This window comes from Bidens hawaiensis, unplaced genomic scaffold, assembly GCF_021521415.1.
Source record: "Bidens hawaiensis isolate Kalapana, Puna unplaced genomic scaffold, B.hawaiensis_p1.1 tig00007430_1, whole genome shotgun sequence".
Lineage (NCBI taxonomy): Eukaryota > Viridiplantae > Streptophyta > Magnoliopsida > Asterales > Asteraceae > Bidens > Bidens hawaiensis.
In genome coordinates, this window is record NW_027491519.1 from 945776 (window position 1) to 960226 (window position 14451).

Below are 14451 nucleotides of genomic sequence, written 5' to 3' on the forward strand. Positions count from 1 at the left end.
ACTGTTTCTTCAAGTCCTAAGCGGTAAGTTTTTTCGAATGTTTTATGAATTATAATGATGATGCCAAATTAATGTCTAGATGATCATTTTTCAAATATGTTCTAAATTAACTTTGTTTGTGTGCATCTTTTGACCCAAGCTGTATGAGATTGACATTATTAATTAAGGTATAAGAATATTTGCAAGTAAAATATATATTTGAAAATTATTTAGTTTAACCTTATTTATAGGAGTCCTTTAAATACCTAATGATTTAAAGATTTTATTATGTAGAAGACTAACTAGTTTTAATGGAATGATTGGAAGACAAGAGTTACGTCCAAAGAGTTTGAGGTATGTATACTAGATTACTAGACACTTTGTTCTTTATAGATATAATTATATTTTTTTATATATGCAGGTTTTAAATTATGGTGAAGCATCTCCACAAGTTTCTATAAGCTATTGGTACTCATTACTATACATGTTTTTTAAAGAAAATTATGCTTAGTTGATATAGAAAATATTATTCTTTTTAAAAGGATGGATTTTGATGAGGGGACATGCAATGTAGCTATGATATGAAACACTATGAAATCAAATAAGTATTATATTGAATTTTTTAATTAATTTATAGCTTATGCATTTGTTATAATTTTATTTCATTATTTATTACAGGTGATGAACATAAAGCAAATTTGTTATAACTTTATCTAATTATCTATTATAAAACAGATTCTGATAAGAGGATAAACAATGTATCTATATGAAACACAACGAAATCATATAAGTATTATATTTTTTTTATTAAGTTATAGTTTATGAAATTGTTATAACTTTATCTAATTATCTATTATAGGTGATGAACTTAAATCCCATTCCCTTTCATCAATTCAAGATTATGAAAACATGCTCTATATTTGGTGTATATAAATATGATTGTATTAGGTTTATACGTAAATGGAATATGTATATTGAAATGTGCATTTGTGAATGAATAAATATTTTTATTATATATATCTTTTGGTTGTACGTGCCCGTTGTATTTACTTTACTAAAAACAAAACGGTTCACGACCCGTTGCGTAAATAATTATAAAATCCCGTTTTGGCCTCGTTGTATTAGGTTGTAAACAATTATAAACACTGGTTTCGTACCAGTTGTAAAATGGTATTCACACCGCTTGTAGATCGTTGTTAAAGTTATAACACCAGTTTTCAACAACGACAGTTCCATTGTATTTTGTTACTATACAACGATTTTTTAACGTTGTAATTTTCAAATTGTAAAACGGTTAAAGGCCCGTTGTAGAATTTTAGCACCACTGTTAAGTGTTAACTGCCGTTTAGATATATCACACCGGTTGTTAAATCGTTTTAAATATCAAATTTCATCTTTTGCAACGCAACATATTTAACAGTTTCCAGACCGTTTCAAAAACCCTAAATAACCGTTTTAAGATGACATTTTTCTGTACTAGTGAAAACTTACAATTTCCAGCTTGGATAACCCACATTGCTCCAGCCATTCCTTATTATGCCCCCCTTGAACTTGCTAATCTAATGTGAATACAAATATCATCTATACGCTGAGTGAGTTCTAACTTTATTAATTGGCAGTTATTATATAAATAAAGTAGCATCTAACATTCCAAAGCACAAACATAACCTCACCATGTCTGTAGGGTCCTGTTTTGTATTATTAATCTTTTGTATTTACTTGTTCTATTAACGTTGTACACCAGTTATCTTGTCGGTTTGTTACTTGTATGTTTGGGTCTGAGACCATGTAAAAAAATCCCATTGGGCCGTAAATAATATTAGAATGGTGCATGGAGCTCGCAAAGTGAACTAGAGCTCGCAAAGTGAACCCTATCTCGCAAAGGGCCAATCTTGCAAGATTGAACTTTATCTCACAAAGTTTGGATCAGATCTCGAACTATGGACTTCATCCCGCAATTTGGACTTATCACGCAACGTAAACTGATCCCGCAGTTCGGTCCTTGTTTAATGAAATATGGACTGTTGCGAGATTAACCACTATATATTTTGATCTGAATGCTTGTTGGCCCTTTCTCTTTCATAAGAATCCATTCGAGACCTCGATCCTAAATTACGAGTCAAATACATATCTATATCTATACTATATATAATACACCAAACAAGGGTAAATTAAGACATCCATTTTTAAGTAATTTACAACAATTAAAGCATGGGGTACATGTGTTCGTAAGTGTAAATTTGTTTTTTAAACACAATCTATTCAACTTAGAAGTTTGGTCCATAATCTTTAACCATATTATGTTTTTAATTTAAGTTGTAAACTAACTTCCCACCCGTGCTTTTTAAACGACTATAGCCTTTTCAAACGTTAATATTTTTATAAAAAAATTACCATAAAAACGAGCATTTTATTCTCTTTAATTTGGATATGATATTGTTATAATTTTTTTGATTTTAAATAATTTAATATGTTACGTAGGGGTGTTCAATGTCGGTTTTGATGGTTTTTAAGTTAAACTTGTGAGTCCAACCGTTAATACTGATTTTTTTGTCGTCCAAAACCAAACTCAACCATTGAAAGTTGAAACCGAATCATTACTAACGGCCTGGTTCCACTTTGGTTTCACAGTTTAAACTTTAATAATAAATTTAGTTTAAAATAATTCTTAATTTAAATGTACCATCAATTTTAACTAAACACCAACATAATATGATACTTGAGAGGATTATAAATAATGATAATTTTAGCCACATAAATGGTAAATATTAATGAAAGATCTAGGACGTGAAATAATAATAACAAAGATCACAAAATAAATCATACTGCAATTAGATTAATTTGAAGTTGTATAGCCAAGTTATTTGTAATAAAAAGATTATGTTCAATTAAATTTTAACTATATCTAATACATATTACAAAACATATCTAATAATTAATAATAAAATAACATTAAAATGCATTCAACATTTACAGTCTGGTCTGGTTTTATATGGCCGGTTGCCAGTATAAACCGTGAACCAACCATTCACTACGTTATGAAAATTTTGAAACCGACCAACAAACCGAAAGTAAAAAAAGAAAAAGAAAAAAGAAGTCAAACCAATGACCGGTTTAAACGATTTCAACGTTTTAACCGAACCATAAACACTTATATTTGTTACGTGATTAACATGTTCAAACACCCGCAGCATCGCGCGGGCACCCATCTAGTATTATTATATAACGTAGGATGAAGTTGAAACTTTTAAATGACAACATAACAAAAAATAACATTTACATACACGCGTACGTATATACAAACCAATGTTGTGAGATTGTAGTATTTATCAGTCGATAATTATATAAATACATATAGTAATACACAATAACAGTAAATATTCATTACAACCGTATAATTACATATATGAATAATTTCAATAATGATTCATTCAAACTCCCCCATTCGAATAGTTAGACTCCCTTAGTTTCCGTTCTTCTGATAGTCGTTTCGCAAACCTGCATTATAATAACATGCATTAACTAATAAAGTGCAACACAAAAAACCTTGATTTTTTATCAAGGGTAGCAACTAGCAAGTGCGATTATGTTGATGCAACAAAGTTGTACCTTTTTAATGCCTCGCCATTCGTGCCACCATCTGAGACCGGTTCAACCACTCCAGTATCGGTATTCACTCGGCTAACAGGGGCATCTAGTAACCCTTCCCCGACTTTCACTAAGGCGTCTAAATTTTCTGTGGTTGTCACATCCACAGAAGCCAGGTCACCAGTCAGATCATCGTCCTATTTTTATACCAGGGTACACAAAACACCAATACCATTAATCTAGCTACTGCAAGTCCCACTGACTGTGTGTTTGTGTGTACGTAGTGACGGGTCTAGAATTTTTTTTCATATGACGGAAATCTTTTAGAATAGTTGTCCATTAGTAAATAATAAAGAGTTTTCGGTCTGGCTTAGGTCTAGTTGGGCCAGGTCACAAGTAACAAAGAAGTCTCAACTTTCTAGCTAGCACCCATAGTAACATTCAAATAAAACAACCTTTCAAACAAATAATCAAGTAATAAATCAAATAATCTAAATCACTAATCCATAATCAATTAATTAATTTATCAAATAATTAGCAAATATTTCAAACTTTAGATAAAAAGTTAAAAAATAATATATATGGCTGATGAATTTGCTAATGATCTATTGAAAACTGATTCATTCTCACGTGTGTTATTTCCATGAAGGCTAGTTATTATTTTATGTTATGTTTTTATTTAAATAATAGTGCCTTACACTTAGTCAAGTTTATTAGATAAGACCTCATCTTTAGATAGCCCTATTCTTCTAGAGGTTAGCCGTTGTAAAACTCTCTATTTATGAGAGATTGTTTTTTTTATGTATGCAATTATCTTAATCAATCAATAACAAGAAGCCTTCATCTGTTCATCAGTGTTCTTGATATTCTATTGTTCTTCTGATACCAACAGTTTTGGTATCAAAGCACCAGTCCTCAATCCATTCCGTTTGATACTCTCAAACCCTAATTATCCTAATCCACCATATGGCTGAACAAACCAGCAATCTTCCGACTGCACCCACACCAATCCCTGTTTTCAAAGGAGAAGGGTATGAATATTGGAGTATACGAAAGAAGACTATCCTGAGATCACGCGATCTGTGGGATCTCGTTCAAGACGGCGTTGATCTATCAGAAAAAGATCAGAACAAGCTCATAAACGAGATGCTCATGCTATGGCCATCATTCAGCAGGCTGTGCATGATCAACTATTTTCAAGAATTGCTGTTGCTTCCACGGCCAAAGAAACATGGGAGATCTTAAAGATGGAGTTTGAAGGAGACTCACAAGTCAAGGCTGTTAAGCTTCAAGGCCTCAGAAGGGATTTTGAATCTCTCTATGAAAGAAGGAGAACTCATTGGAGATTACTTTGGTCATGTTATGGCCCTTGTTAGCCAAAAGAGGTCATTTGGTGAAACTGTTACTGATCAAACAGTTGTGGAGAAGATTCTCAGAAGCCTTACTCCCAAGTTTGATTTTGTGGTGCCCTCTATTGAAGTTGCTTATGACATGACAAGCCTTACTCCTATTAAACTCATGGGATGCCTTAAATCCCAAGAAGAAAGAATAAACGGTCGTACGCTAGAGAAGACTAAGAGTGGTGATGAACAAGCCCGGCAGGTCATGCAAGACTCACCAAGACACAACCCCTTTAGAGGGAGAGGCCGTCTCTCATTCAGAGCGAGAGGCCGAGGCAGGGGACAGGACAACAAGTCAAAAATTCCACATTGTACTCATTGCAATAAGTATGGTCATTTCAAACGGGAATGCTGGTACAATGATGAACCGGCTGTCAATATTGCCAAAGAAAATGAAGAAGCACAAAACGAAGATGATGAAAGGCTTTTTATGGCAATTATTGAAGTCCAATACTCTCTATTGACTGAAGAAGCACAAAATGGTAACTCCACTTGCTTATGGTTCCTTGATTCAGAAGCCTCTAATCACATGACAGGTTGCAAAGAAGGATTCACACAGCTGGATGAATCTTTTAAGGTAGTTGTCAAGCTGGGGGATAAAAAGGAATTGGCGGTTTAAGGAAAGGGAACTGTCAAGATCATCACTCCAAATGGTAATTCTATACCTCTTGATGATGTTTACTATGCTCCTCATTTGGGTTACAATTTATTGAGTGTGGGTCAATTAATGAAAAAGGGGTATTCTTTATTATTTGATGATGATCAATGTGTTATCAAAAGTAAGACCACGGGCCTAGTACTTCTGATTGTGCCCGTTCATAGTAACAATATGTTTCTCTTGGATGCCTCCTAGGCAAATCCAACGTGTAACAGTCATGATAGTTCAGATTGTAGAATTGATGATGTCTCTATGCTATGGCATAAGAGATACGGGCATTATCACTTCCAAAGTCTGAAACTACTTCATGATAAAAGAATGGTGTATGGTTTACCTACCATACAACATGCTGAGAAGTGCCAAGGCTGTGTTGTTGGCAAGAAAGCTAAACAATCATTTCCCTACAAATCATGAAGGGCAACCAAGAGGCTTGAACTGATCCATACCGATCTATGTGGTGCAATGCAAGTTCCCAGCCTAGGAGGTAGTAACTTCTATCTACTCTTTATTGATGATTATACAAGAATGTGTCGGATATACTTTGTTGCTAACAAATCTGAAGCATTTGCAAAGTTTAAGATCTTTAAGCTTATGTTTGAAAAGGAATGTGAAGATAAAATAGTTCTAAGATCTGATAGAGGCGGAGAGTTAACCTCTTCTGAATTCAACAAGTTTTGTGAAGATCACGGCATCAAAAGAGAGCTCACAGTCCCTTATACCCCTGAGCATAATGGGGTAGTTGAAAGAAAGAATAGAACAATAATGGGGATGGCTAGAAGTATGTTGAAACAAATGTCGATGCCTAATTACTTTTGGGCTGAATCAGTAGCAACGTCCATTTATCTAATAAATATTGCTACTAAAAAAGTCGTTCGAAATCAAACCCCTTATGAAGCTTGGTACAATAAAAGGCCATCCGTTCATCATTTAAGGGAGTTTGGATGTGTGGCTTATGGACTGATTCCCTCTCAGTTCAGAAGAAAGCTAGATGACAAGGCAGAAAAGTGTGTGTTCATTGGTTATTCCTCTCAAAGTAAAGGTTATAGGCTGTATAATCCCCTTACTAAGAAGTTCCTGACAAGAAGAGATGTGACCTTTATTGAAAGTGAGAAGTGGCAATGGAACACTAACCCTACACGACACCCACAACCCTACATTGATCCTTTTCCTATTCCTTCTATAAATGAGCCTGAAACTTTACACCAACCTGATAGTCCTACTCACACCACACCTATTGAAACACCAAATCAAGCAAACACTCAAACTCCAAGCCAAACCAATACTCAAATTCAATCCAGTCACATTCAGCTAGTACCTCTACTGTTGCCTCAACCAACCAAAATGATTCCAGCACTCCACCTCTCATACCTAAACCTACACCTTTGCAAGATGTTATTGATGAAGCAAGAAAGATTGATGTTGATGCAGATTTTTATAATTGCCAATTTGCCTTGAATGTCACTGATCCAACTAATTACGATGAAGCTGCTGAAAAGAAAGAATGGCAAGATGCAATGGCAGCTGAGTTGAATACTATAGAAAGAAATGTGACTTGGGAATTGGTAAAGCTACCTCAAGGGAAGAATAAGGTTGGGTTGAAGTGGTTATTCAAGACTAAAGTTGGTCCAGATGGTAACATTCTAAAGCACAAGGCAAGACTTGTAGCTAAGGGGTATTTACAGCAACATGGCATAGATTACCAAGAAACACTTGCTCCTGTAGCTCAATTTGAAACCATAAGAGTTGTTCTAAGTGTGGCTGCTCAGATGGGATGGATGGTCCATCAGATGGATGTTAAGTCGGCCTTTTTAAATGGCAACTTAACTGAAGAAATATATGTTGAGCAGCCGCAAGGTTATATTGTGACAGGAAAGGAGGAGTATGTTTACAGGCTTGATAAGGCTTTGTATGGCCTTAAACAAACTCCACGAGCTTGGTACTCCAAAATTGATGGTTACTTCATCTATAATGGGTATACAAGAAATGAAAGCGAGCCTACCCTGTATGTAAAGTCTGGTGATAACAAGGAAGTAATGTATGTGTGCTTATATGTGGATGATATAATTTGTAGAAGCCCTTGCTCTAAACTCATTGCAAACTTCAAGAATGGTATGAATAAAATGTTTGAAATGACAGATATGGGCCTACTTCTGTAACATCCTTAAATTTCAAGTAATAATATTATTTCTTATAATAATCGAGTTCACTTGATTTGGTAAAGAAATAATAAAATAATGAAGGAAAGATAAGTATGCTAATTAAGGGAATTAATCATGGACTAAAAAGGAAAGATGGGTCTTAGGCAGTATAAATACCCCTTAAACCCTAAATCTTTCTATTTACATCCATTCTACACTCTTGCCTACACCATAAAACACACACTTAAGCCTAAAACACCTCCATAGCCGTCGGCCACCATCCGAACCCAAAACCAAGCTTTGTAATATTGAATCTTCGATCAAACAAGTAAGTAACAAGTCCTAGATCACGTCCAAGCTAAACACGGTTCGGAGAGAATTCCAAAGGTACGTTTTAAGCTTAAAGGTTACATTTTTATGAATGTTTTGCTATGAAACTTGACCCTAGGATAGATCGGGTCTAGATGTTTCATAGAAATACAAACTTGATGATTAAAATGGACAAAATGGACTCCTATGTTTAAACGGTTCATAAAGGAAACCCTAGATCTAGCTTAGAACGTTTTAACACTATAAAGGTTTGAGCTTTATGTCTAAAACGGGTTAGATCTTGAAGCCCTGGTGGTAATGGGTGTAAAACAGTTTTGAATGATGGCAAAAGGGGGTAAAAAGTTCATGAATTGAACCTTAGACCAGTAACTGAGCAAGGTAGAAACATAAAAATGGAAAGATGAGCTGAACTGGGTGTTCTCGGCCAAGATTGAGGGTTTTCGGTCAACAGGCAGTCAACACGAGAGTTCTCGGTCAACGAGAGTTCTCGGTGACCATGTGTTCTCGGTCCGAAATATGTGTTCTCGGTAACCCTGTGTTCTCGGTCAAACACATGGGTTTTCGGTCAAACATGGGTTCTCGGTCAACATATGTTCTCTGCCAAGAGTTCTCGGCTGACCCAGTTCCTGTTGGGCCTTTGTGCTCTAATGAACAGTTTGGCCTGGCCTAACTAAATCCACAAAACTTAAAGCTCATAACCCATCTAAGCAACAAGCCCAACTTAGAAAATAAAATTAAAATGTTAATGGAAAATGTGTTAAGACAGTTAATGAAAATAAAATTTTTCAAGCTGACCTGGCAGCTTAACCCCAGCCAGGGGCTCTGCCCCTTGGACCCCGCTAGGGGCTGCCGCCCTTAGAACCCCGCTGCCAGGGGCGCTGCCCCCGGACCCCCGTTCGTTGAGGGTTAAATAAAGATAGAAATACGACATGTGTAGTAATAGTTAATTGATACATGTAAATATTATACAGTTAGCCGTGCACAGCTCAAGAAGGGAATAACTATTAACGATGAATGTAACCGCGTTCAGGTGAGTTTCTAGCCCCATGTATGTGTTATGTTTTCGGGGCTGTGTGCATACTCGATGTGATTGTTAATACATATATCTTAAGTGATAAGTGTATGCCTTATGTGATTATGTGAATTGTAAGAAAGATTGCTTGTCGGTACGTGAACGATCTTCGGATATTGCACATGTTGTCAAGTGGTAATGCTATGTATGAAATATAAATGATATGCATGTATGTTATGAATGTAAGAGATAGAAAGGTAGAAAACGGACTGGACCCTAATAATATCCAAGGCAGAAAAGGGACCGATCCCTTTAATAATCTCGAGGCAGAAATGAGACCGGACCCTGATAACTTCCGAGGCAGAAAAGGGACTGGACCCTAATAATATCCAAGGCAGAAAAAGGGATCAGACCCTAATAATATCCAAGGCAGAATAGAATAGAGTAAAGTAGAATTTGAATTATGAAAGTATGAATGAAAGTACGTATGTATGTATGTAAAGTATGTTATGTTATTAACTTGAACTCACTCAGCGTAGCTGAATTTTAGTATTCACGCAAGTGAGTAGAATGAGACAGCTCGTTTAAGGGGAACAAGTGGCATTGAATAAGCGGCTGGCATCGGAAGACGTTTATGTTTAATATTATGTTATTTTGAAAGACAAGGTGTTTATTCTAAGACAAGTTATGGATTAATGTAATGTTTATGAAAGTTTTTATATTCCGCGAACTCTGATGACTAGAACTATGTGAATGAGTAAATCCATCGTCCAAAAGTGAGGCACCGGTAACCGGGCCTTACAACTTCAGTACTTCTTAGGCCTGAAAGTAAAGCAAACCAGGCATGGCTTGTTTTTGTGTCAAGAAAAGTACGCTAAAAGTTTGTTGAAAAAATTTGGAATGCTAAGGTGTACTCCTGAAGATACTCCAATGAATGCTTCAGAAAAGTTAATGATGGAACATCAAGCAGATAAAGCAAATGCTTCAAGTTACAGGAGTCTAGTTGGTGGGTTGATCTATCTAACTCACACTAGACCTAATTTAGCCTATGCAGTGAGTATGGAGCACGGTTTATGCAGTCTCCATCCAAGTTACATTTTGGAGCTGCAAGAAGGATTTTAAGATATGTTGCAGGGACCATCACTTTTGGAATATGGTATGAAAAAGGTCCAAAAGTTGAGCTTGTTGGATTCACTGATAGTGACTGGGCCAGTTGTCAAGATGATAGAAAAAGTTTGTCAGCTAATGTGTTTACTCTTGGAAGTGGGGTGATATCTTGGAGTTCAAAGAAACAAGCAACAGTTGCATTTTCTAGCACCGAGGCAGAATATATAGCCTCAACTGCAGCCACATGTCAGGCGGTGTGGATAAGGAGGATTCTTGATGATCTTGGATTTGATTAAAAGAAACCAACTGTGATGTATTGTGACAATCAATCCACTGTTAACCTAAGCAAAAACCCTATCCTACACAGCCGGTCCAAGCACATTGAGCTTAAGGATCATTTTATTCGTGAAATGGTATCTCAAGAACAAGTAAAGTTAGTTCACTGTAACACTAATGAGCAGCTAGCAGATGTTTTAACAAAGGCCCTCTCCAGAGAAAAGTTTGTGTATTATCGCTACTGGCTTGGAGTGATGGAGTATGAATCAAGGGAGGGTATTGAAAACTGATTCATTCTCACGTGTGTTATTTGCATGAAGGCTAGTTATTATTTTATGTTATGTTTTTATTTAAATAATAGTGCCTTGCACTTAGTCAAGTTTGTTAGATAAGACCTCATCTTTAGCTAGCCCTATTCTTCTGGAGGTTAGCCGTTGTAAAACTCTCTATTTATGAGAGATTTTCTTTTTATGTATGCAATTATCTTAATAAATCAATAACAAGAAGCCTTCATATGTTCATCAGTGTTCTTGATATTCTATTGTTCTTCTGATACCAACATGATCAATGTTGAGTTGATAAGTTTTCAAATTGCCGCTAATTTCATTGTTTATATGTCGTTTTAAACGTGGTTGAAAATGATCTTAAATTATCAAAATAATTTGTTAAAAATGAGATCAAATTATACAAATTAATTGTTTAAAATGGTGTTCATTATTCCGCAGAAAACTTTCATGCGGCAGTCGGTATTAAATCATATATATATATATACCATCAAAAAACTTTATAGGGTGTGCATACAACTATGAACTATGTGATCAATGACACTCTTAAACCTCAATTTTTTTATTATTATTTTATTTTGCCACAGGCAATAATACTATATATGCTAACAAAAAATTAACTCTGCTACCAGCAACAAATAACTAATTTATTTTCATCCAGTGAAACTGTTGTGATTGTTTTGAAAAGAGCAATCGTACCTGAATGCGGAGATAGTTATTAACAGAATTGAGTGCTTCAGAGACGACGTTGTTGTGCATGACAACCAAATCAGCACTTGCTTGAGTGAAAGCTTCTATCAACGGGGATGAACCTTGGTTAACTAGCCACCCAAGCACTCCCCATTTGGCAGCCATTTTTGCATCATATTTAGGTGTCTGCTTCTGTGTGCCCGTCCCAATCGAAATCAAGAGATATCGAGTATAGTCCAGGGGCGTAATTTCTGGGAAATTTGGATCCAATTTCATAACTTGCCTGGTCACTGCCCCTATTGCAACCAAAGACTGCCAGGATTTACATTGTTCATTAGTAATAATCAACATATTAATCACCATTTTAGTGTTGCTTTTAATAACCCACATGAAAATTTCCACCATATGTGATTGTGTGCATTAAGGACATTGCGCTGAATGCAAAATGTGTATATCATGCATTTGGAATATCTCTTTCTTTCTTAAAGTTATGTAGCATTCTGCATTCATAAGTCGTAACTCATAACACCACTAAAACATAGCGCTTACAACCGCAAACAACCTTGTACGATTGATAAGTGGCCGGAAATATGACGGCAAAAACTAAGGCTGTCCAAGGGGTTGCATTTGTGGTTTGGCAGGTCGAACCCATCATGAACACATAAATTTTACACAAATTCGTAAATTATGTCACGCATGAACCCGAACATGAGCCATGCATTCGTAGGTTAACAAAAATAAGACCAAGTTAAACTAAAAAAAGAATTTTCACCTTATTTCTATGCCAATACTTTAAAATTCTAATATACTAACTTGGTTTTTTTATAGAATATTTTGTTGAAAATAAATCTACTTATTTTTAAACTTTTAAATTTTGGCATAAAAATACCTAAATAGTTTAAGTTATTTGATAGATAAATTTTAAAAGAAATAAATAGATCGATGAGTTGAACGGGTGAATTCATGTACCCCTCATTTGAAACAAACAAAACACATTTAGCTAAATGTATTTGCAAGTTTAAACCTAAACCTGATACTAACCCGAATCTATTTTGACAAAACCACATCTGTATATTTTGTATTAAGTTCATGTCATATGAGAAATTCACAAATTAGTAAAAACAAACTGTATAATTCCAGCACAACTGGGATGTGACGTTAAAACCAAATTTGACAACCATTTTTGTGATGGTAAACTTGTGACCGGTTCGCAACTACTAATTTTGCTACCGTTTTTCTATAAGAGTAATATTTACACTTTTAAGGGTTGCACATCATGCTAAATTAGTAATTACCGGGTTATTAGCCGCAATGCCACCGTCAATAAGGTTAAATTCTCGATCACCATTCTGAAAACCATGAGCCGGAAGGTAAGTAGGTGCTGCAGATGTCCCGATGCAGATGTCCGATAATAGCGCATCTATGCTTGGATCCCTTGGAACCTTCAAACGGTCAATATTCATAAATACTAAAACATTAATATTAAATTAAATATATGAATTATATATCATTCATCCCAAATAATATTTGAAAAATTAGCAAAAGTCAAAAACCACAAACAATTTGCACAATATGATCAACAAATTTATAAAACTAAATCAAAATTATTTATTTAAAAAATGCCATACAAACCCTATTGTGAGATCAGACCAAAAAAAAACTTAAAAATCATACCTGAAAGGAGCTAAAGATTACAGGTTGCATATTCTTAATGTCAAAAGTAGGGATCACAACGTTAGTCAATGTCTGACTCAACTTTGTTGTTCCTAGTATGCCCTGTACTAGAGTTTTAAGATACTTCCCATTGTATCTTGGTCCTACCAATGTCTTCAACAACTTTATAAATCCAGGAAATGGCCCTCTAAATTTGCACCAAAACACCATCAAAACATAGAATGGTAAAATAATACTCAAATATTTTGTTAAGGTTTATCTTACCCAACTTGTGGGAAAATTTTGGGACAATTGTCGAGATAAAATGGAACGATGTCTTTCGCAGCATACAAAGGGCTGTTATTTTTGTCTGGAGCCGTTATCATGGTTGCGATTAGACCGCCAGTGCTAGTTCCAGAAATGACATCAAAGTAATCTGCTAATCTTGCGTCCTCGCCATCCAACGCCTGCGAATGAAAGACTTCATAAATCACAAATTACTGTGAACTGGTGTTTAGAGACTAATAACTACTTTGGCATGATAACCTTTTATTTTTCATGAAATCAAGTTGTTTTTTTGGAGATGAATTTAAGTCACAAATAATGATACCTGAAGTTCTGATTCAAGGTACTGGAGAATGACACCAGGGACGATACCTCTTATGCCTCCACCATCAATATTAAGGATCGTTATGAGATTTCCGGAGGTTGGTGGGCGCAGACGAGTACGGATCGTTGCTGCGATTACGCTAGTCATTTTGTAATTGGAAGAAACTTCAGTTCTTTAATGACAATTTAGATGAGTTTTGGTAGGAAGACATGGGTTTGGTTTATATATATGCAAAGGTGGTTCTTCTAATATTGACCATTACAGGCTGTTACATTTTTATACTTATACTAATCCAACAGGATGTTATGTCAAACCTCAACTTATTCCGTTGTATATAAAAAATTGCAGCAATTCATTTGACAATTCTTGAGATAAGATCGAGGTCAGATCAGTTATTAAATGAAGGTCGTATGATGCACGGGAATATATTTAACATTAGTTTAGATGGAATCATGTGCTTTAGTTAAATAAAAATCATACACTAACACACCCATATAAACATATTGAATAAAACATCAGAAAACTTTATGGCTAACACGCTTTTCAAACTATTTTTATTTTTATTATTAAGTTCAAAAGAGGGCAATACAAATATACATTATCTAGCTACTTTTAAAATATCAATATTAATATAAAAAATATTTGTTTTCTTCATTTAATTTCTCACATTACACTTTCTCTAACTTTTCTTGTCGTCACCATGAGCCAATTACTACAAATCGGAGT

General features: G+C 35.1%; 1 protein-coding gene across 2 annotated transcripts; it reads right to left on the bottom strand.

Moving 5' to 3' along the window:
- Positions 1-3382: 3382 nt before the first annotated feature.
- LOC143635326 (patatin-like protein 3) lies at positions 3383-13949 on the bottom strand. 2 transcript variants are annotated; one of them, XM_077103187.1, is made up of 7 exons: positions 13726-13949; positions 13401-13582; positions 13137-13323; positions 12758-12904; positions 11472-11774; positions 3589-3764; positions 3383-3477 (listed from the first exon to the last, which is right to left on the bottom strand). In XM_077103187.1, the coding sequence occupies exons 1-7, from the start codon at positions 13870-13872 to the stop codon at positions 3411-3413; spliced, it is 1209 nt and encodes a 402-aa protein (XP_076959302.1). In that variant the 5' UTR covers positions 13873-13949; the 3' UTR covers positions 3383-3410. The 2 variants fall into 2 exon arrangements, with proteins under 2 accessions (XP_076959302.1, XP_076959303.1); XM_077103188.1 differs by lacking the exon at positions 12758-12904.
- Positions 13950-14451: the final 502 nt, after the last annotated feature.